The sequence below is a fragment of the Mya arenaria genome, chromosome 7, assembly GCF_026914265.1.
Source record: "Mya arenaria isolate MELC-2E11 chromosome 7, ASM2691426v1".
Lineage (NCBI taxonomy): Eukaryota > Metazoa > Mollusca > Bivalvia > Myida > Myidae > Mya > Mya arenaria.
Genome location: NC_069128.1, coordinates 69,528,088 through 69,551,406, shown reverse-complemented (window position 1 = coordinate 69,551,406; position 23,319 = coordinate 69,528,088). Strand labels below are relative to the sequence as shown.

The 23,319-nt window shown below is 34.2% G+C and overlaps 1 protein-coding gene across 2 annotated transcripts; it reads left to right on the top strand.

Moving 5' to 3' along the window:
• Positions 1-510: 510 nt before the first annotated feature.
• On the top strand, positions 511-13,412 carry LOC128240781 (hemicentin-1-like). 2 transcript variants are annotated; one of them, XM_052957659.1, is made up of 10 exons: positions 511-547; positions 801-824; positions 2,586-2,665; positions 3,141-3,209; positions 3,889-4,018; positions 4,433-4,555; positions 6,861-7,031; positions 7,463-7,633; positions 11,921-12,216; positions 13,174-13,412. In XM_052957659.1, exons 1-10 carry the CDS (start codon positions 523-525, stop codon positions 13,267-13,269), a joined length of 1,185 nt encoding a protein of 394 aa, XP_052813619.1. In that variant the 5' UTR covers positions 511-522; the 3' UTR covers positions 13,270-13,412. The 2 variants fall into 2 exon arrangements, with proteins under 2 accessions (XP_052813619.1, XP_052813618.1); XM_052957658.1 differs by lacking the exon at positions 13,174-13,412 and having other exon boundaries at positions 11,921-12,393.
• The last annotated feature ends 9,907 nt before the right edge of the window (positions 13,413-23,319 follow it).

Sequence of the window (23,319 nt, the reverse complement as noted above, 5' to 3'; positions counted from 1 at the left end):
ATAGGTTTGAAGATTACATATGACCTGACAGAGGTTCGGTCTGAAAATGGTGCCCTCATGTCCTAGTATCTCTTAAGACAAACCGAACGGTACGCTAAGGTCATCCAAAGACATCTATCAGGCAAAGTTCGACAAGGTCTAAAAGTATGTCTTCATTTAGCTATGATACAACCATATAGGCGCGGGCAGATCAAAATAAACTGTAGAAGAATAATGATTAAATTTGCAGAAATCTATAAAAAATACTATTTGGCTCTCTACTTCCTGTTTCGATGTTAAATCTTCAAAACTCTAAAAGGTTTTGTTGAGTGCTCATGTTGCGTTCACTTTATCGCGAGCACTCCTTGGCATTTTCTTAGTGTTCTAAAATTTGAAATTTGACTTTAATCACCTTTCATGGAAATCCTGTACCGTTTAGGAAACGAATGTCATGTCTGCGACATAACAAGATAAGGTGTCTGTACCATGAGGATCGTCTTGGTATATAAATCAACGGCAAGCTTTACTTCATTATTTCGCAAAATGCGGTCCATTTTTGCGATCATTTGTAAATATTGCTTTATTATCAATATTTCGGCCTAAGTGGATAAGAGTATTAAAATAAACAGTTTTGCTATGCGTAATATTTATCAATTATTTATGAAGACACGTTCTTAACTGTAAGCGGTAAAGAGTGTTGTTAAAATACAATTGTAATAATTAAAGCTATTTAAAAGAAGTATGTTTGCTGCTGACAATCATCATGCAAATACGGTATAATTGTTTTATTTCTTTGGTTCATCAATATCTGTTCTTTTCAGTGTTGGGCCTGATTCACGGTACCGGTAAGTGATTTTATTATCATAAAGGGAGTTATCTTAAAATGTTAAGTAATCCTACAAAGTTAAGTTCTTTTCTGTAGATAAACCGCTGCATTCGCAAAAGCCCGGACAGACCCACCGCACCACCATTGTAGTATGTGTGTGCTGTTAAAAGAGTATCTTTGTTGTATGTTGGTGTATGGGAGAATGGGTTAAAACAATAATACACTAAAACCACCGTATCATCGTTGGAGTATGCTTGTGTTGGTGGTGGTGGTTGTGGTGGTGGTGGTGGTGGTATTTGGGGTTAAAACAATAACACAATAAACCCGCCGTATCGTCGTTGTAGTATGATTGTGGTTGAGGGGGTGTTCGGTGTTAAAACAGTAATACAATAAACCAGCCGTATCATCGTTGTAGTTTGTTTGAGGGGATGATGTGGGGCAAGGGGTTAAAACATGAATACAATTAACCCGCCGTATCATGGTTATGGTGGTGGAGGTGTATGGGGGTTAAGACAATAATACAATAAACCCGCCGTATCATCGTTGTAGTTTGTTTGTGTAGGAGGTAGTGGGGGATAAACAATAATACAAATGAACCAACCTTATGATCGTTGCAGTGCATTTGTGGTGGTGGTTGGGGGTGGGGGGTAAATCAATAATACCATGAACTCACCGTATCATCGTGTAATATGTTTGTGGTGGTGGTGGTGGGATTGAAACAAATAAACATTGAACTAACCGTATCATCGTTTTCGTATGTTTGTTTTGTGGTGGTGGGGGTGTTAAAACAATTATACATTGAACCCACCGTATCATTATTGTAGTATGTTTGTAATGATGGGGGTGGGTTAAAACAATTAAACAAAGAACCAATCGTATCATCGTTGCAGTATGTTTGTGGGTGTGGTGGTGTATTTTTTTTTGGGGGGGGGGCGGGGTGGGTAAACAATTCAATTATACAATGAACCCATCGTATCGTCGTTGAAATATATTTGTGGTAGTTGGAAGGTGCAAAACAATTATATTTGGACCCGCCGCGTGATTCTGTTAGAATTAAATTGCGTTTTAATACATATACAAAGAACCAAATCTGAACGAGATTACATAGAAAATGAAATAACAAATGATATTCTTTAAACAAAATGTACCAATCATGATAGAAAATTACGCAATGAAATATTAGCAATGTAGGCCAGTTGCATGGCACACATGACCTAGCCACTACATTCGTCAGAAGAGACAGATCCATTCAATTTGCCTAAACTTAGTATGAATAACTGCTGATGACATTTTTTGAGACATTTTGATATTGACTAATTTAAGAATCCGACTTTGTTGTATTTAAAATAAATGACCAAAATACATGCTGATAAAATCGTAAAAAGTATAGTGGCTCTCTACTTGAACTAGTATTGGATGTTAAGAACATATTTTGCAATATTTGAAGGTCAAAAATGCTGTTTTGTTATAAGATGTTCGGTTAACATTCGGGTGTTAGCGATTGTCACTCTTCGTTGGTTTCTTGATTTGCATGTTTACCTAAGTGATGGTTTATTCTGTTCGTTTTCATAATGTGATGGTGCCTCTAAGCGATATAGTTAACACACGTTGTGGTTTTCTTGATTTGCAGGTCCCCTTGAGTGTTTTAGTTGCATATCTGCTTTGTTTACTTGATTTGCATGTGTACCGGAGTGGTATAGTTGATACTCTTCGTTGTTGACTTGATGTGCAGGTGCATCTAAGTGATATAACTGATATTCTTCGTTTTCTTGATTTGCAGGTGCCCTCGAGTGTTATAATTGTCAGAATATAGAGACGCCATCAGCATGTAATCAGTCGCAGTTGTGTACTGTAGGTCAGGTAAGGAGTGTAAACAATAAAACAATATAACGTATCTTTGTGTATTCGAAAATTAATTCGAATCCAAATCACAATGTTTGTAACAAGAAGTCCTTTTGGCAAGAAAGGCTTTTTGAAATGTTAATCATATCGTAGCAATTGATATACTTTAGTCACCACATCATACAGATGTTGGTGCATTTCTCTTTGTCAAATTGAGAGTATTTCCCGGGGCGAGAAAAACGTTTAATTACCACCAGTAAAAACCATTTCATTTCGTTGCTACAACATACATATGAGGGAGAATAAATATACAATTCGAAGTGATCAATTAAAACACGAATTCGGCATTTAAAAACTATTCTAATTTAAGCAATAATGTATTAGTATTACGACATGTTCCTAAGCAGTATGTACCCGATATGATATTTGTTGACTAAACTCCTCCCATTTATTTACATATCTCGACATTCACCTCGTCATTGATTCTTTTCAGTCATGCTTTTTGGAGGCAACAGATACAGCCCATGGAGTATTATATCAGATGGGATGTTTAAGCAATGCAGTAAGTTGTTATTACATTTTTTCGAGTAGAAGAAAATAAACCACCTTTTCTACACCAAAAATGCAGGTACGATATATCTATTCATTTATGATAAGTCATGTATGTCATGAATAACCCATTTCCAAATAAGGTTGCAAACGCGTTGTTAATCCGTTAATAATTCGAGTATAACATAATAGAATTGATATCGGGTTTAAGGGGGTCTTAACGATAACCAAGTACATTTTACTGGGCTGAAGATAAAAACACACAATTTTAACCGACTTTTTAATGAAAAACAACAGCACATTTTAAGCAAATATTTAACGAAAAACAACAACACATTAATCAACCTTTTGAAGAAAAGCATAACAAATTTAACTGACTTGTTGATGAAAAACACACACACTTTTAACCAACTTGTTGATTGAAAAAATAAAACACATTTAACCAACTATTTAATTGAAACCCTCAGTATTAAGCCCGATTTTGTTGTAAGAAAGTGCCATTTAACAATCTTAGTTATTTTGTAAGTTAAATCTGCTATATTTAAATCCATGCTTTCTTCGCGCAAACAGTTATTTAAGCAAATACAAAAATTAAATTAAATTAAATTGAATTGATTTTTATTTTTCGTCTCGTTGACATTCCGTCTTTTACAAATGCATAATGTAATTGTGTGATATTTTGCATTTAACAGATGTGCACAATCCAAGATACTAACGCGCCTGGGATCGTTGGTCGCTCAATCATACAACGACAACAAACCTCTTGCCATGAATGCTGCTCGAAGAGTATGTGTAACGACCAGTTATGCGCGCACAGCAAACGTAAGAGCTTGTCACGATACAGTTGTACATTATGTTTACGTTTATGTAGTATGCAGTTCATGGTTTTCCTCAGCACTCGTTGTAACAAAAATGTGAGAGATGATGATAAAGTCACGTCTCTTACACAAGCGATCTCCTTTTCATTTGTTCTATATACTCTTATTTGACAAAATAGTAATCATTTAATAGTCAATATATATGATACACAGGGTAGCTTTAATCAGGTTTACATTCTGTCTTTGATCTATGCGCAGAAAACCGAATATATCTTTTCGGTGTACCTGCTGAAATTGCCTGGTACGAGAGAGTTAACTAAAAAAAACAAATAGCAACAATGAGTGTTTCGCAATCGTCCTCTATTTCTATTAAAATTAAAGCTGTCATCATAATATGTATACATGTTTAATTCAACAGCCACAGCGTGTGTGGATGCAGAAACGTTTGACTGCGCACAAGCAAACACCCTCTTCAGTATCTGTAAGGACGTGCAGCATGCAAAGGTCGCTTGTCCTCGCTTCTGTGGACTTTGCAACCTAGGTCAGTATCTGTAAGGACGTACAGCATGCAAAGGTTGCTTGTCCTCCCTTTTGTGGACTTTGCAACCTTTGTCAGTATCTGTCAGAACGTGTGGCATGCAAAGGTCGCTTTTCCTCGCTTCTGTGGACTTTGCTGCCGAGGTCAGTATCTGTTAGGGCATGAAGCATGCAAAGGTCGCTTGTCCTCGCTTTTGTGGACTTTGCAACCTATGTTAGTATCTGTAAGGACGTGCAGCATGCAAAGGTCGCTTGTCATCGCTTCTGTGGACTTTGCAACCTATGTCAGTATCTGTAAGGACGTGCAGTATGCAAAGGTCGCTTGTCCTCGCTTCTGTGGACTTTGCAACCTATGTCAGTATCTGTAAGGACGTGAAGCATGCAAAGGTCGCTTGTCCTCGCTTCCATGGACTTTGCATCCTAGGTCAGTATCTGTAAGGACGTGAAGCATGCAAAGGTCGCTTTTCCTCGCTACTGTGGACCTTGCAACCTAGGTCAGTATCTGTAAGGACGTGCAGCATGCAAAGTATGTGAGGTTTATGTTTTATCTTCACTAAAATCTACCATCAAAAACTGACCTTTACCCTTCGCTCGATAGGCCACGTCCCGAAAATTAGGGGTAGTAGCTCTGTTTATGTCCAACATTGAGGATATTCCTGACACTATCAGCTTAGCATATGTAAAGGAACAGTATCGCTTCTAGTTTGTTTTATCTGGCAGTTACATCAAAGTCATACAATTCTTTACGGGGATTGAAAACAGACGTTCTAATTCGGTGTAAATTTCATCCAAGTCAACAACAATCTGATCTTTTCGTGCAGTCTTTCAAGTTGACACAGCTATTTATGTTCAATTTCGGCTCATTTGTGAGTTTAAACACAACATGTAGCAATAACTGTTTCGCCTTGTTCACTTATTAACTACATACGTCGTCATAATTATTGGAACCTCAATTAAATTATATTCAATACTTTATGCATTCAATAATAAAGATGTGTGAATATATATATAATAAGGAAAACAGATACAAAAGTTATCGATGAATAAATAAACATATATATAGGATGTTTATTAACTTTTGTTTGATGTTTAATTATGCAACAAATATTAAATATATAAGAGAAGGTATTTGGAATGAACACGGAATAGATTATGTTTTCAATAGAAAGTAAATACTATGAAACAATTATTATATATGCAGATAGTGTAAGGTTTCTATGCATATATATATACAATATCCATATTGAAACACGTAATCATACGTTGCTTGAACGACTTAAAATTACTAATTATACATGTACATACTCCTACTAAGAGAAGTAAGATTTCGTGCATTTAACAATAAAAGAGTACGAAGCGTTAAGAAAAGAGTTTTCGTCAGAGCTATCAAGTCATGGCGTCAAAGGAGTGCCAAAAAGACGGAGGCAGAGACCACTGGCAACATAACACACGTCAAAATGGCTACATTATAATAAATCATCTGTCTTTACGATATACCTTTTCATAACTTAACAAAACCAAGCGTGTTCCATTAATTTACTGAAATTATTTTCCGTATGACTTATTAGTGTGTACATTCCAAATGATTTGTTTTGATAATAAAGTATCATACAATTTAAACAATGTAACACTCGTACTAAATCCGTTATAATAAAATATTCCATGTTGTTTGATAGCAAAATAATAAAACCATGTACTCAGACAAGAAACCTAAATGGATAAAGTACAAGATAAACATATTTTAATAAAATTATTGTACAGATAATACAACTCACACATAACACCATTGCTAGTACAGATGCTTTGGTTAATGTTATCCACACTTAGACTTGTTCCTGTCCTGTATAATGTTGTTCATGTAAGATGTCAATTTTCAGGGTTTTTTTCCGATTAGAAGGCGTAATACTTCAAATACACTATACTAAAAAATAATATACTACAATTGCCCAAACAATATTCTAATAGATTATCAGTCAGCCGTTATTAAATTAATCGAGTGAAACGGTAGATAAAAGCAGTAACTGGTCCAATGAGTGCGTAGTTTATATAATATGATGTATATTTATTATATATATATATATATATATATATATATATATATATATATATATATATATATATATTGACAACCTTAAAGTAAAAGATTGTTAGTATGTACTTACAAACAATGTTAAACGTCTCCGTCCGTCAAGCTATATAATATTGTTAGTACAATCGTTAACCATTGCTAAAATTCAATATGGATTACGAACTATTTCGATAAGATACGTTCTTTTTGTAATCAGGTTTTGTTTGCATTACATAAAAAGTTGATGGAAATTGGGCCGCGTGGTCACACTGGTCGCCTTGTGACGTCACGTGTGGAAATGGTTCGAACACCCGCACGCGGACTTGTACAGACCCTGCACCTGCAAATGGAGGCCTTAATTGCACAGGGGCGGATAAACAAAACAGGGATTGTATGCTAGACAAATGTCCAGGTGAATGTTTGCTTTTTACCCAACTGTAGCTTGGCATTTAACGTACTTACAACATTACTACAATTCAACTGACGTTGGCGTCCTACTGCTCGACTAAACTCGAACCTTATTAGGTTGGCTTGTAAGCACAGTGGTAAGCACACTCGCTTCTCATCAGGGTATCCCTGGTTCGATGCCTATGCAGGGTGTATGTGAATTTGATTTATTTTGGTCTCCAGGCCGGACAAGTGAGAATTTCCGGGTACTCTGGTGTCCCCCTACAACACAAGACCACACACGCGCACCATCATAACTTAATATTACTTTCTTCATAAGCTTTGTAATACAAACAAAGTTTAAACTAACCGAATATTTCGGGAGTTATTTCTACTGTGATATACGCCTGTCTAAGCTATGTTTACAATGTCAACATTATGTCATTGATTCTCCAGTCCATGGTGGGTGGAGTGACTGGTCAAGTTGGGGCGCTTGCTCAGCGACATGTGACGTCGGTCTGGAGAGAAGAGATAGGACCTGTACCAATCCAAAACCTGACCTGTTTGGGGACCACTGTTTTGGAGATAACCATGAAGATAGAGTTTGCCGCAACACATCATGTGCAGGTATGCATGATTCGATACTTGACTTTATATAATAAGTGATTCTTAGTTACCAACAAAATCCAACAAATAAAAGACGTGAATCTGTTGCCAACGTGCACAACGTGAACTTTTTTTCTAATTTAGTTTAAACACAATTATGATACATACAACATAATTAAGTGGAAGCATAATGATTCTAAAGCATGTCTTGATATTTAAGAACTTTTCCACTTGGTTCGAAAGCATTACAAACACACTCAATACAAAACTGGATATAGCCAGTCTAGCGTAAATTACAGCATTGATCTAACAAAAGGCGAGCACGTATATGTTAAAAGTTCAAATTCTGGCTGTTATATATTAGCCTCTAGCTACACATTTTTCGTGGGTGTTTAATTGTTCTTAGAGAATTGTTTCACTGAAACGGAACATGTAATTGTTGTTGTCTTTATTAATTTTAGAACTTTATATATATTGGCGTTTGCATGAGCATACAGTTTGATATTACACTAATACATCTTTCATTTATCTGTGTAAATAAACTTACATTTTCTAAACGTTATAGAAAGACAAAAATGACGCACATTAACCATTGAACTGCAATGCTTCATCACAAGTGTGGTGAATAATTTGACACTTGAACTATTTTTGAAAATATAAGAAATATAATATGATGTAATGCTTCTCGTTTGCTGTAACCTTCAAATATGGTTATCCGCGTTTATATCTTACTTAAGTAGCGGGCAATTCATTACGTTATTATAGACTGATTATATATGCGTTTCGGTGGTTTATTTAAGGAATGAATTGTGGGATTGATGTCATTATCGGGGTATAAACACAGTTGGGTGGTTAAAGAATGTGGACTCCACGCAACCGACTACATTTGAATAGGAAGTGTTCAGCATCTTCAATGTCTGTACCACAGACACAGTTAGGGGAAATTGCGATATGATTATTGTAAAGATCGGAATTTAAGTCGCTGCAATTATTACGCATTCGGGCATATGAACTGAAGCGGATCTGTCGCCTTCTATATAAAATGAAGGGACATTGGAAACAATATAATTATATAGATTTTATTTTAACTGTAAACGCGGGCAATTATATTGCATATTTAACATAGGCGTCAAGATCGTTTTACATCCCCAATGCGGATGGAAGTATAGACTGTGCATAAATTTGAGTTCTTCTAGGTAACGTTTGAATGTTTTCTGAGTTCCGTAAACATTACGTATTCTTACTTAATGTATACACGCTTATAGGATGAAAGATGATATTTTTTTATATATGACATCAATGGCTGTGCAGCTATTAATAATGACTTAATGTAGAGCCAACTTTTTTTGCAGAATCTTAGTTTCAAACATTTTGATTGATTGTATTTCATATTAAAAGAGAATTTTTGGAATGAGTACATATATATAAAAAACTACCACAACAGTTTATAAATGAAAGGAATTTTGTTCATAGCATTGGTTCAGTTTAACTACATCATTTGACCGTTGGTTAATGGATTCATGTACAAAAGAGTAAACATCTTTTTTCTGGCTGATCCAATGAAAGCATGTGTCCTTAAACGTCTGTTTTGAAAACGAAACAAAAAGAAAATCAATCAAATGGAATAGTGACGTCTAAAATATATTAAGGATACTTGATTGTTCTGTCGAAATATTTCAATTTTATTTTCCACCGGTTGAGCACCAAAAGCAATATTTATCTAATGTGCTCAGTCGGTTAAATATTATGCAAACTGACACGGTGATATGTTGTGTTTTTTTCTGGTATATGTTTGAAAAGGGAATAAAAATGACAGTGTATTGTATTTCAATAGAAAATCACCTCAAAATTGTATTGAAAGGAAACGTCGTTTCAGAATAACAATCGTTGTTGAAGTTGTGTTTCTGCGCTGTGGGCGCTGACGTTTCTTTTAGAAATGAGAACTGGAAAGTAAATAAACTTTTATCTTACTAATGAATCTCTAAAAAACATTATAAAGCACATACATTAATCCCAAATTGTATTGATTTATTTAACATAGCACTTTTAAAATACATTTGTTCTACAATAAATAAATCACGCGGTATACTAGTATTTAAGATATATATAACTGAGACGGTAAGCAGTTTTGCCTTTTACCTCAAATCATTGTCAATATGGATACTCTCATATTGAAAATTGCAATACTTGCACTTTATTTTATGTTATCAAACAAGGCTAACGCTGACGAATCAAAATGTTATTTAAGGTTCGTTTATGATAATTAAATGATTGAGGAAATGATTAGAGCTGGGATTAAACAAGAAGAATTTGCTAAAAGAATGGACTTGAATGATGCAACAGTAGGTGGTTTAAGAACTGATCTCCTTAATGAGATTCAATCGGCGAAAAAGAGAATGGTTGAGGCTGAGATTAAACTCCAAGAATATGCTAAACGAATGGACATGATTGATAAAACATTGGGTGATTTAAGAACTGATTTTCATAATAAGATTCAATCAACGAAAATAGATATATCTATGGATATGATTGATTTTATTCAAAAACATATTGCAAACACGACAGGTAACTTATTTAATTTTAACTTTAGAATATAGTTATTTGGTTCTTGGAAGGCAATTTCAAATAAATAACTCCCGAGTTCAGATTGTACGTAATATTTGGACCATATAGTGAACAATTAAAACCATTGGGAAGGTATTGACTATATTGAAAATAGGTCATTTAATACGGATTCTATTTAACGTGTTCTAAACCTTCTTTTAAGTAAATTCACTAATTTGTATTAGATATCCAAGACTTTGAAATTATTTCTATACCCCACATCCAACATAAATGACGCAACACAATATTTGTCCACATTGCGTCACTATTCGTTATTTTTCGTCTCACTCGATATAGTTTTCTTTACCCCGTATATTCCATTTAGGGTCACCATTAAACCCCGTACTTTGTAATATATTGACTTCGTGATGATTTATTACGCTAAGTACAAGAGGTTGCATTATGCGCGATTTCATTCATGACGTCACGTGCTAAAAAGTTTCTACTATTTACAAATACAAAATACGCATTGACTTTATAACGATTTAAACTTGATGAAATTCACGTCATTTATGACATAAATGTACACACAAAAATTCACTATTTTACTTTGTTCTTTTCGATTATGAATGTGAACTGAAAACAGAAACAATACGGGTGTATTTTTTATTGTCCCTGTTTTTTTAAACTTTATTTATTTTAGAAAAGGGAAACGTATATTAGCACATTAGCACATCCTAAGTCACTCTCGTTGGCACGATATTGCACGGGAGTGTAGTCCTAATGAAAACCGGAGTGCCCGAAAAAAACTACTTGTCAGGCCTAGCGACCACCATACTCACATACGCCAAGGCCGGGAATTGACCCACATCTGTTCATTTGATATTAAATAGCAAGATAAGTTATCGGATACGGAATGTTATAAAGTATACAAACTATTACAGAAATATTTGTTATTGTTGTTTAAGGCGTTCGGTAATTATACAGTTATTCAAACTGCTAAATGGTAATGAAGTATAATGCATTGATACAGCGATGAACAAGACATATCATTATAATCAAATTATTGACAATATGGCTATAATGGTAACAATAATAAAACAGTCAGCTGGAAGTTTAAGACACTTTTCCGTTGTGTTATAATTAGATCGCAGTCAAAACAAGACTAGACTGGAGAGATGTTACATAATAATAATACTTCCATGACGATATCAGAATACAATCATGGAATATGCGTTAGTAAATTTAGTAATATTATGTATATGTACGCGTGTAGATCAAGCGTTACGATGTTATATTTATATACGTTGATGTTAAACTTAATTACGCAAATACATTACCCTAAAACATATTACGTTCATCTTTCTATAAGCAAACATAGTTGTAAAGTAAGTCATAATCACATTAACACTATTGCCATTTAAAAGAGCCCTGGCAACAAAGCAAATCATTTGCATTAATTCATAGATCCCTGCGCCCAGCCAATCGACCTATTTGTTTACAAGACCAAAAAATCAAAACACTAATTATTACGTGGGTTCCACAGCTACATAAGAGAAGCAATGTTTGTTTTAAAGTAGAAACTATATAAACTATATACATATATATATGCTGGTATGTGATAAAATACAATATTTAGCTTGATCTTTGAAAAACAAATACAAAAGTAGTTAGGAGCATAAACTTTAGGCACCTACATTTACAATCAAATGTAAAGAAGAAGTAGCTAACAAGTGAATAAGATTCAATTTTATGTTTTTTCAGGTGATGGTGCAAGGATTGCATTCAGCGCCCTTCTAAGTACTAGTCAAACAAGAAGTAGTGGTCAAACAATTGTATTTGACAGGATTACTGTGAACCATGGAAATGGCTATTCTTCATCTACCGGACAATTTACCGCACCGCAGGCAGGAACATACCAGTTCGGTTTCAGCATCATGTTTTATGCGCCCCTTTCCACCGACAATGAGTGCGGATTTTTCCTTATGAAAGGCTCAACTCAAGTTTTGAGAAGCTGGAGTGACACACATTCAGGAAAAAATGGATATAGCCAGTCTAGCGTGAGCTATATTATTGATCTTGTCAAAGGCGGCACTGTATATGTTACATCTGACCGTGATGGCTGTTATTTATATTCCCCCGACCTCACTTTTTTCTCAGGTGTATTATTGTTCTGAATGAACGCTCACATTGATACAAAATCATATGAATGTTGTTATTGTAAGAAATGTATATGGTTGAACTAATAAATATATGCACAAAATTCTAAAAACGATCTTAAACTCGTTTGCTTTCCATTTGTTATAAAACAATGCCTGAAACTTTTCAGACAGACAAAAGTGGCGCTCATTTAGCCTTGTACTGTAATGCCTTATTACAAGGGAGGTTATGGTTTTGCTCTTGAACTCGATTCGAAAATATAACAAATATTTATAAAAATGAATGTCTGTCATTTGCAGCTACCATTAAATCTTAAATGTTTAAATCTTAGAAGAACAGGAAGCAACCTATCACATTATAAATATATATAAATATATTTCTTTCATGCTTTTCGATGAAATATGGAGTTTTATCAGTGAAATAACAACAGTGAAAATATTTTCACGGCAAAATAATGAGTGAAATTATCAACTTTCAGAACTACTTTTAAAATCCATACATATATAATTCCCCTTGATCAAAACAGAACACTTCACTTTTGAAACAGAATATGTTTGCAAAGAAAATATTTGAAATGTAAAGAAAAGTTACACAAATTTAAATAAAAATATATTTGGAAATTAACAACTTGCCGTTTATAAGAAAAATGGTTATTCCGTTTTTTTTAAAACGTTTTCTTGATCTTGAAGCTGAATGCTCGAACGTTTGCTTTCATACGAAACAAATTACAGACGAAAACAACTGTTCAAACATAAATAGAATGTTATAACAGTGTTCAAATGTATTTTGAACTGTTTGTCGTTGTAATACGCAATACGAACTTCCTGGAATTTCACACAACAATTTACAATTTACAGATTTTTTCCCGTGCCTCAATTTGTCAACAAACTAGCGTGGTCCTCATCATTACCTGGAAATCGACCGGTCTACAAGCAAAACACACTGGGCTCTGACAGTAAGATGACTGAATAGCCACGTATCATGAAACACACTCTTAAACTAAGAGAAATGTTTTATATCCAATGATTATCCGCAATTGTTTTGCCAACACATTCGACCTTTTTTAATTTTCATTCAATAAATGGCGGCTTAGTAATTTGGTTATGTATTCATACCACGATTAAAATAAAAATGTTTTCGCTATATTTTGGAACAATGATGCACTTATAAAACTTTATTGATAATGGTTCATAAAATATTTAAAATACTAAAATATGAGCGAATAATAAACTGTCAATATGAATATCAGATAACTCTTCCTCAACAAACCGGAAATAGAAAATTGACGTGTTAGTTTGGAACAATGTCACATCGCTACCAATGGGCGTGTTGTTTTGGAACAATGTCCCATCGCTATTAATGGGCGTGTTGTTTTGGAACAATGTCACATCGCTACCAATGAGCGTGTTGTTTTGGAACAATGTCACATCGCTAGCAATGAGCGTGTTGTTTTGGAACAATGTCATATCGCTGCCAATGAGCGTGTTGTTTTGGAACAATGTCACATCGCTACTAATGAGCGTGTTGTTTTGGAACAATGTCACATCGCTACCAATGAGCGTGTTGTTTTGGAACAATGTCGCATCGCTACAAATGAGCGTGTTGTTTTGTAACAATGTCATGTCGCTACTAATGAGCGTGTTGTTTTGGAACAATGTCACATCGCTACTAATGAGCGTGTTGTTTTGGAACAATGTCACATCGCTACTAATGAGCGTGTTGTTTTGGAACAATGTCATATCGCTACTAATGAGCGTGTTGTTTTGGAACAATTTCATATCGCTACTAATGAGCGTGTTGTTTTGGAACAATGTGACAGCACTACAAATGAGCGTGTTGTTTTGGAACAATGTCACAGCGCTACCAATGAGCGTGTTGTTTTGTAACAATGTCATATCGCTACTAATGAGCGTGTTGTTTTGGAACAATGTCACATCGCTACTAATGAGCGTGTTGTTTTGGAACAATGTCACAGCGCTACCAATGAGCGTGTTGTTTTGGAACAATGTCGCATCGCTACTAATGAGCGTGTTGTTTTGGAACAATGTCACAGCGCTAGCAATGGGCGTGTTGTTTTGGAACAATGTCGCATCGCTACCAATGAGCGTGTTGTTTTGGAACAATGTCACATCGCTACAAATGAGCGTGTTGTTTTGGAACAATGTCGCATCGCTACCAATGAGCGTGTTAGTTTGGAACAACGTCACTTCGCAACAAATAAACGTGTTAGTTTGGACCAATGTCACATCGCTACCAATGTGCGTGTTGTATTGGAACAATGTCACATCGCTTCGAATGAACGTGTTAGTTTGGACCAATGTCACTTCGCCACAAATAAGCGTGTTCTTTTGGAACAATGTCTCATCGCTACCAATGAGCATGCTATTTTGGACCAATATTGCATCGCTTTCAATGAGCGTGTTGTGTCGGACCAATGTCTAATCACTTATAAAGAGCGTGTTGTTTTGGAACAATGTCGCATCGCTACAAATGAACGTGGTGTTTTGGAACAAAGTCAATGTCACATCGCTACAAATAAACGTGTTAGTTTGAACAAGTGTCACATCGCTACCAATGGGCGTCTTGTTTTGGACCAATGTCGCATTTCTACCAATGAGCGTGTTGTTTCGGATCAGTGTTATATCGCTACCAAAGAGCGTGTTGCTTTAAAACAATGTCACAATTGCTACCAATGAGCGCGCTGGTTTTGTCAACCAGTCCAATCGCTAGCAATTTACTTGTTGTTTTATGCCAATGGCAAATTGCTACCAATTAACGTGTGGTGTTGGACCAGTGTCCAATCGCTAACAATGAACAATGACGCAGTGTTAACGAAGGTTGTTATTTAAGAGACGACGGCCATGTTGCAACCAATGAAAATATTAAATAGAAACTGGAGGGTGTCATGTAAGTGTGCAATATAAAGTCGTTGTCAGTAAGTTGCCATAAATGTATGGAAGACCTTTGCCGCGAGTCGCCATGAGCTGTGATTGATACACTGAAGAAATGTTTTAGAGACCATTGTCTATTAACCATCATGCAATCTCACAATGAATGGGCATTTGAAGCCATCAATGCTTATTTGCTAGACATATGTTATTTCATATGTAATATTGATCTACTTGATTAAAACCATTACAAACCCAGATATCGCAATATGACGTATATGAGAGCTTGATTGGTCAATGTCATTACACTACCAATTAGCATTTGAGAAGCAAATGGGAGTCTGCAACAATTTAACTAAGGCCGGCGTAAACTACCAATGACTGTTTGATGGGCCAATGTCATATGGCTACAATGAACGTTTTAATGTAGCATTTGCGCTGACACTACAACAATTTAAGACAGGATCTCACTGTTACGTCTTCAGACCAACATTTCCTGATACCGATGTAAGAGGCATTACTTATGATTTGTACACACGGATATATACAACGGATAAATAACCAAATACAGAAGAGCCAATATAATAATCAAAAAGGTACGGTTGCATAAATAAAAAACAATGTACATGGTTGAGTAAATATGCAAATTTATACTAGCTTAACATAGGCAATTAATATACATGTATAACCATGAGAAGAAGGGAGCAAAATGTACACACTTATACATTTAAATAAATTTTCCATTCAGAATTAATGGCATACATACAAAATGCTTAAATAAATAAAAACCTGAAGTAATTCTACACTTCAGAGAATGGCATAATGAAATAAGTACAACTAAAAGTATGTTCTGTTCTAATCATACAACAAACCATGAAGATGTCAAAATACAAAACAAAATTATTCCCACATTTGATAAACTAAACTTATGAATGAAAGAGACATACCAAACAAAGCAATCAACTTAGTGGTACTAGAATAAATGAATAAATGAAGAATTGGAAGCACCAAAATGTCATTTATGTAAGAAGATACTTATCAATGACATAGACTATTATTTGATGACATGATTATGGCAAAGCTGAAGTTGAAACTCAATACTAAATGTCGATTGTATAACTTAGTGAGTAAAGTTACTGAACATTCGAAATATAAAACAAAATATCTATTTTTTAAATCATTCAAATCTCAATTACACACAGTTAATGACAATGACGTTATAAACATTCTATGATGTTATGCACTCAAATTAACATTTTATATGGTCAGACTTGGATATAAATATTTTAATATGTAAATGTAAGATGTAAAAGAACTGCTTATAAAAATGCTAAAACATCGGCACAGAGATAAAACAGGTTGTAATTTAAAGAGTCCTTTTAAAGTGAATATCTCGAATACATATACACTTGTTATGTGCCATACCCTTTCTAATACATATAAGCTACATTTTGTTTTATACTTTTTCTAATACAATTGAACTATCTTATGTTTCATCCTGTCTCTTATACAATTGAACTATCTTATGTTTCATCCTCTCCTCTTATATAATTGAACTATCTTATGTTTCATCTTCACTCTAATAAAATTGAACTATCTTATGTTTCATCCTCTCTCTCTAATATAATTGAACTATCTTTTGTTTCATCCTCTCTCTCTAGTACATATTAACTGTCTAATGTTTCATCCTCTGTTTGAAACATGTTACCTATCATCTATTTCATCCTCTCTTGAATATATATTTACTATCTTATATTTCAACCACTTTCTAAATATATGTCAGGTAAAACATGTCCGGTCAACAAGATAGGGATGAAACAACCCAGCAATTCATTTTAAAAATAGCAACAACAAAAGTTATTTATAGACAGTTTTAGAAAACATAATTTAAAAAATGCTATGTGAAAAAGAAAAGATCAAACAATATCATTAATGATCACATACTTCGAGCCACCTGAAATATTATACAAAGTGTATGTATATTGATCATACCCGACAATACTAACATAATTATTCAAAATAAATCGGATCCACAAAAATGGTCTTCTAGCTGTAGAATTTTAGATATTTTGAAGAAACATTAGTTTTATCCAGAACCGAAGATCAGTGAGTAGTTGTCTTATTTAGCAATGAAAGTGACCCCGAACAAACTACAATAATCATGAAAAAATATATATCCATTTTTAAACAGAACCAATATAAATTCAATATTCTATAAGAAAAGTAAATTACAAAAAAAATATATAGAGGACACACTCGTGAAAATATGTTTTTCTATGACACTCGTGAAATAAAATACGATCTTACACTGAAATAAACAAATTTTCTGTTTCTTTTATGCTTATTTTCGGAGTTTTATTTGTTTGTTTTTTTATTTATTTGTGAATTACCCCCTTTTTTGAAAAGGGTGGGCTTTACGCCGCTACCCGTGGGTCGCCCCTCATGCATAATTATAGCTGTCGTTTTTTCTACTTTCGGTTTGCTGAGAAATAGTTCTCTGCGTTTCATTCTTATAGCTTAATATTCGCTCGTTTTTTATTTCAAAGCTTTATGAACAGTAAACAATGAAGTATTATTTGTGCACATATGTTCCAAAAATAATGAAAACACTTTTTATTTTAAGATGGGCATAAATACATAACCAAATTACTACGCTGCTGTTTAAAGAATGGAAAATTGGAAGGTCAAATGTGTTAGCAAAACAAATGTGGATACTCATTGGATTTTAACCATTCTTCTAAGTTTAAGACTGCATGTACGCGTGTTTTTATAGTAAGTTAATATTTAGTCATCTTGCTGTCAGAGACCAGTCTGTTTCGCTTTAAAATGTTTGTTTTCCAGATAAAGAGTAAATGCCACGCTAGTTTGTTGACACATTTTGAGGTGTGGGTGGGGTAAAAAATATTGGATCTATCTGTAAATTGTTGTGTGAATTCTCCAGGAAGCTCATTTTACGTACTACAATGGTTAACAGTTCAAAATACATTTGAACGATGATATAAAATTTTATCTATGTTCGAACAGTTGTTTTTGTCTGTAATTTGTTTGGTATGAAAGCAAATGTTCGAACATTCAGCTTCAAAGATCAGTAAAATGTTTGATAAACGGGATAACCGGTAATAAACGGTAAGTTGTTAATTTCCAATTATATATTTATTTAAATTTATAAAACATTTCTTTCTTTTTTTAAACATTTTTTGACATAATTTATTGAAGTCCAGTGTTCTGTTTTGATTAAGGCAAGTACATGTAACAACAAAGGAATTTAAAGTAGTTCTGAAAGTTGATATTTTCACTCCTTATTTTGCAGTGAAAATTTTCACTGTTGTTATATCACTGGTAAAACCCCATATTTCATCGAAAAGCATGAAAAAAAATATTCAAAATAAATATTGATCAATGAATTCATGCTTGAAATTTCATAAGGGAAAACATGTTATTTATTAATCTAGGTCATCATGTAGTTGAAGCTACGTTATTGAACAAATGACGATACAGAGAGAATAAACACTTTGCAAAACATTTCCTAATTTCAAATACCAACAGAAAGTACCTATACATGTAATAATATCAAACTGCATTTCACCAGCCTTCATTTTAATTGCAGGTAAATCATTATCCAGTCAACCTTATGAAGCTCTGTTTCATTCTCTCTCTTCTCAATTGTCAGGTTAATTGTTATTGATGGGGATGTGAATCATTATCCAGTCAACCTTATGAAGCTCTGTTTCATCCTCTCTCTTATCACTGGCCAGGTGAATTGTTATCAATTGCCTTGTAAATCATTATGTGATCATACTAAACTCTCTGCCATTATCTCTTTTATCTATTGCCAGGTAAATCATTATCCGGTCAGCAAAATCAGCCTCTGAAACAAATGACATTAATAAATTAAAGAAGATTGACACACATAATCGCTATACGGAACATGTCGAATATTGAAGTTGCTCAAAAATAATCATTGAATATTAAAAGTGGCATAACAGTTTCAGGAAACATTAAATATTGCTAAAATGATTCGCCTTCCGATAATTGTTTATGCGATTGTTGGCAACCAAGATTAACAAGAATGTATATTTCTTTTTAATAACCGACAGATTTTAATATCATCTGGGATGAATACATGCTTTATATGATTGTGAGTGTTGTGCAAACTAGACGTAGTCTTCCAATGGACCAAATTGCTATCAAACCTGGTCTTTGATCTGAGGGTCACCCGTTCTCGATTAAATTTCGACTAACGTTTCATAAATTGGCATTCAAAACAAGTATATTTGTGGCCTTGACCTTTTACCTACTTTCAGACCATTAAAATGGATTATCTCTATAACGTTAGTAGTCCTAAGGAGACTGTACTAGTTTTTAAATTATACTGCACTTTAAAGGAGTTATATTCCTGATTTTTTTATATATATTTCTGTAAATCAAGCAAACAGTAATAAAGAAAATTAAGAAAGGTATGCTATTCCTAAATATGACATGTGTATAAACGTACTATTTAAAAAAAATAAAGTTGTATTGTCACATTATCGAAACCTTAAGTTGGATCTTAATTTAGAAAGTCTAATTTGCATAAGCTCGAAAATCATCCAATGATAAGAACAAAATATATTAATATGTATAACTAATATACTTGATAAATACAATAAATAGATGGTCTTCTATTATTATATCCTATTACATGTAGGTTCACATGAAATTAATTAGATATTGCAACCGAGACCGAAAATATGAGGATACATATTCTGACCCTGTATAATGTAGGCAGTCGAACCGACATAAGGTTATAATATCAAGTGTAGAAAAACATACCATGTTGAATAAATGCAATTCATCTGGCATGAGATAATACAGGGAAAAATATACGAACTAGGAGGAATACATGCAGGCCGTCCGACATAAAGTTATACAGAGATATATAAATTCAACCATAAGAAATAAAGGCAGACTGTTTTGCATTATAAAGTACGTAGTTAGTAGGTGACTCGATATGTGATATACGGGGCAAATGAGACTATATCGAGTGAGAGCGAAGCTCGAACCTTACAAAGGTGTTTTTTGCGCCCGGTATATCCCATATCGGGTCACCTCCTAGCCCCGTAACGTATATATCAAGTGGATAACCTGTTTGCATGTTTAAATGTTTCAGTTATTTATCGGAATATTCATCTGAATCGGAAAATAGAAGACATTAAGGTACGACATAAATTTGGGGAGGAATACCGATTAAGAAAAATACAAACGACGTGGAATGAATACAGGCCGTCAACATGAAATTAAACAGAGATAGATAACTCTAACCATGAAGAATAAATGCACACCGATCGACAAAAGGTTATTCATACAATTGAGAAAATACAAACAATCTCGAGTGAAGAGAGACCGACATAAAAAATACAGAGTACAGAGAAAACGAACCATGTTGAATAAAGTCAGACCATCCAAAATTAGGTTATACCGAAGACAGAAAATACGAACCATGTATAATAAAGGCAGACCATAGAAGAAACGTTATACCGATAAGGGATAAACGAACCTTGGCGAATACATGTAGACCGCCCGGGAAAAGAGTTTACAAGGTACAGAAAATACGAACCATGACGATTAAAGGCAGACCGTCGACATGAGGTATTACCGGGAAAAGAAACTGTAAACTCGGACGAATAACCGAAGAACGTTCGACATAAGGTAATACAGAGAACAGAAAGGACAGATACGAATCCGGACCTTATAGTTAAATGCGGGCCGCCCGACATAGAGTAATACAGAGTACAGACACGACGAATATACCCTCTTATAAAGGCAGGCCATCCTCTCCGACATGAGGTTATACACATTACCTCAAACCATGACCTCAGACCATTGAGATAAGGTAATAGTTCAGTACAAACACCTCCTCGTGCCATATTTTCAGACACGCTTGTTGTCGATAATATTTGAAAGAACCGCATTTTCATTGATTTGAACCACAATAGGCAGAGCACTAACCAAGTTGATAACAAGAAATACGAGACAAAACCAAACAAGCATAAACAACCTACCCATATATGGAGAAATGTAACATTGCTGTCGTCTTTGTCAAGCCTGACCAAGAAGAGTCTAGAACCCGGTTGATATCAAACCAATTCATGACATCACTTCCGATTGCATTAAAGATGATGTAACCAACTTCATTTCCGTCCTTGTAAAGAGCATATTTGACCTGCAATAGTACAGAATAGACACTCGTAGATTGTTTATCGTCCACTCAACAAATCTTTATAGCACATGGACGTTATTTATAAGAATGTGTATAACTTGTTAATCGTTTTCAAGCAATTAATATATATATATATGAATATAATGTTCTAGCCAAACCTGAGCATTTGCCTTTTTGCTTATTAAACTGCCATTTATTCGAGTTAATTAAAGAACACTGTTGCAAAAAGTTTTCATCACTATGACATAGTTTAAAACAAAAAAGTTCAATTTATTTAAAGGAGCGCAATATACATTGATGCGAAATAAATGTTTATTTTTTAAAGCATTATCATGTTTTACTCATTTGACTGTTTATTATGAAAAGAAACTCAGAAAAATATGATTTAGGTAAATATAAAAAAAAAAACACTTTAGGACTTGATTTTCTTTTAAATTAAAAGAAAGGCGGGCACAAATTTTCCAGTTAAAAAAACTGCCAAAATAACGCCTATTTCAACATTTCCTGCGATATAACGGACAATAATTTTTGCACGGTATTTCGTATGGATTTAAACTTTTATTTTTTCATCTTTATTCAGCAACTTTATTTCAACTTCAGCATTGGTTATGTTATCACATGTACCGTTCAAGATATGCATTATCATGTTATATGATATAATATTTATAGTGTTTGCCCTTTTTCGCCTCCAAGCGGTAGTTATGGAGATATACATTAGACATAAGCCCATGATTATGTACATGTAGTAAAATACAGCTAAAGGACAGTAACTTGCAATACAATAAATAATTAATTCAGGTAAAACTCACAATGTTTAATTTTAGGAAAGTACCTATATATCTATATACATATATGTATGCTCATATATTACTAACTGTACATTTCTTGCATCAAATGCTCTAAGGCAAACATACCACATACCATTGTTACGCCAAGCTCATTCCAATTGTTGATTAAGGCATTTCTGTAGTGCAGAGGGCAGTGTTGCTGTGTTACGCCGAGAAAACAGCTCAAATCTTTCGTCGCCATATCTCCAGATGTCCATGACTCGTAGAAATCACCCCCAATACCTGGTACACCAATGAATGCAACTGACCAGTCTGGAAAGGATTAGATAATTTCTGGAATTTTTGACTAATCGACTAGTTATTTATGTAGACTTATTATTTCCCAAAGCGTTTTTATGTAAATGATGATTATAAGATTGAATTGGGTAGTTTGCGCACATTTTCCGAATCTTGTCGATTAACTTCGCACATTAGTTCGGATAATAGACAAAACTAACAGCACATGTTTGATATGATTTGATTCATTTTCAGCAAGAACATGTTACTATTTGTGGTAAGGGATGAATGCAAAAAATGATAAACGTAGTATAATAATAATCTCTATCACACAACTTTTATATCAATGAATAAATCAATGAATGTTTAAATAAATGAATGAATCAATCAATCATGAAACAATACGTATATTCACAGCAATGTTATAGAGTTGACTGCTAGAACATAAGTAATACATACCTGGGCAGCCGATGACATCGAATCTCATAGAAATATAATTACGCCATGAAAGAGGGTTGATTCGTATGCATCTAGCAATCAATGGTCGTTCGAACATATGCTTTACCACCGTGTCGGTATCAGAGTTTCCAGGGAACACCTAGGCAAACAGGAAAGCATATTCAACAATGGATTATTTCGAAGTATGTCAAAGTGTTATTATCACTCGGATCGGGTATATGGTAAGGGCCGAATCGAGCAGGAAATACACACGTTAACACCGCCAATGCAAGCAATGCAGAGCGCTAACGGTATTGAAATATAGTTGTAATTTATTGCCTGGTCATAGCTCCGCCCTACAGTAAACAAGCATGTACACAAATAACACAGAAAAACACCCTCCAGCATACTTTT

Coding starts and splice junctions, on each gene's coding strand:
- LOC128240781 (XM_052957658.1), top strand. CDS start 523: ATGCGGTCCATTTTTGCGATCATTT. Junction 825..2,585: donor GGGCCTGATTCACGGTACCG/GTAAGTGATTTT, acceptor CTTGATTTGCAG/GTGCCCTCGAGTGTTATAAT. Junction 2,666..3,140: donor AGTTGTGTACTGTAGGTCAG/GTAAGGAGTGTA, acceptor GATTCTTTTCAG/TCATGCTTTTTGGAGGCAAC.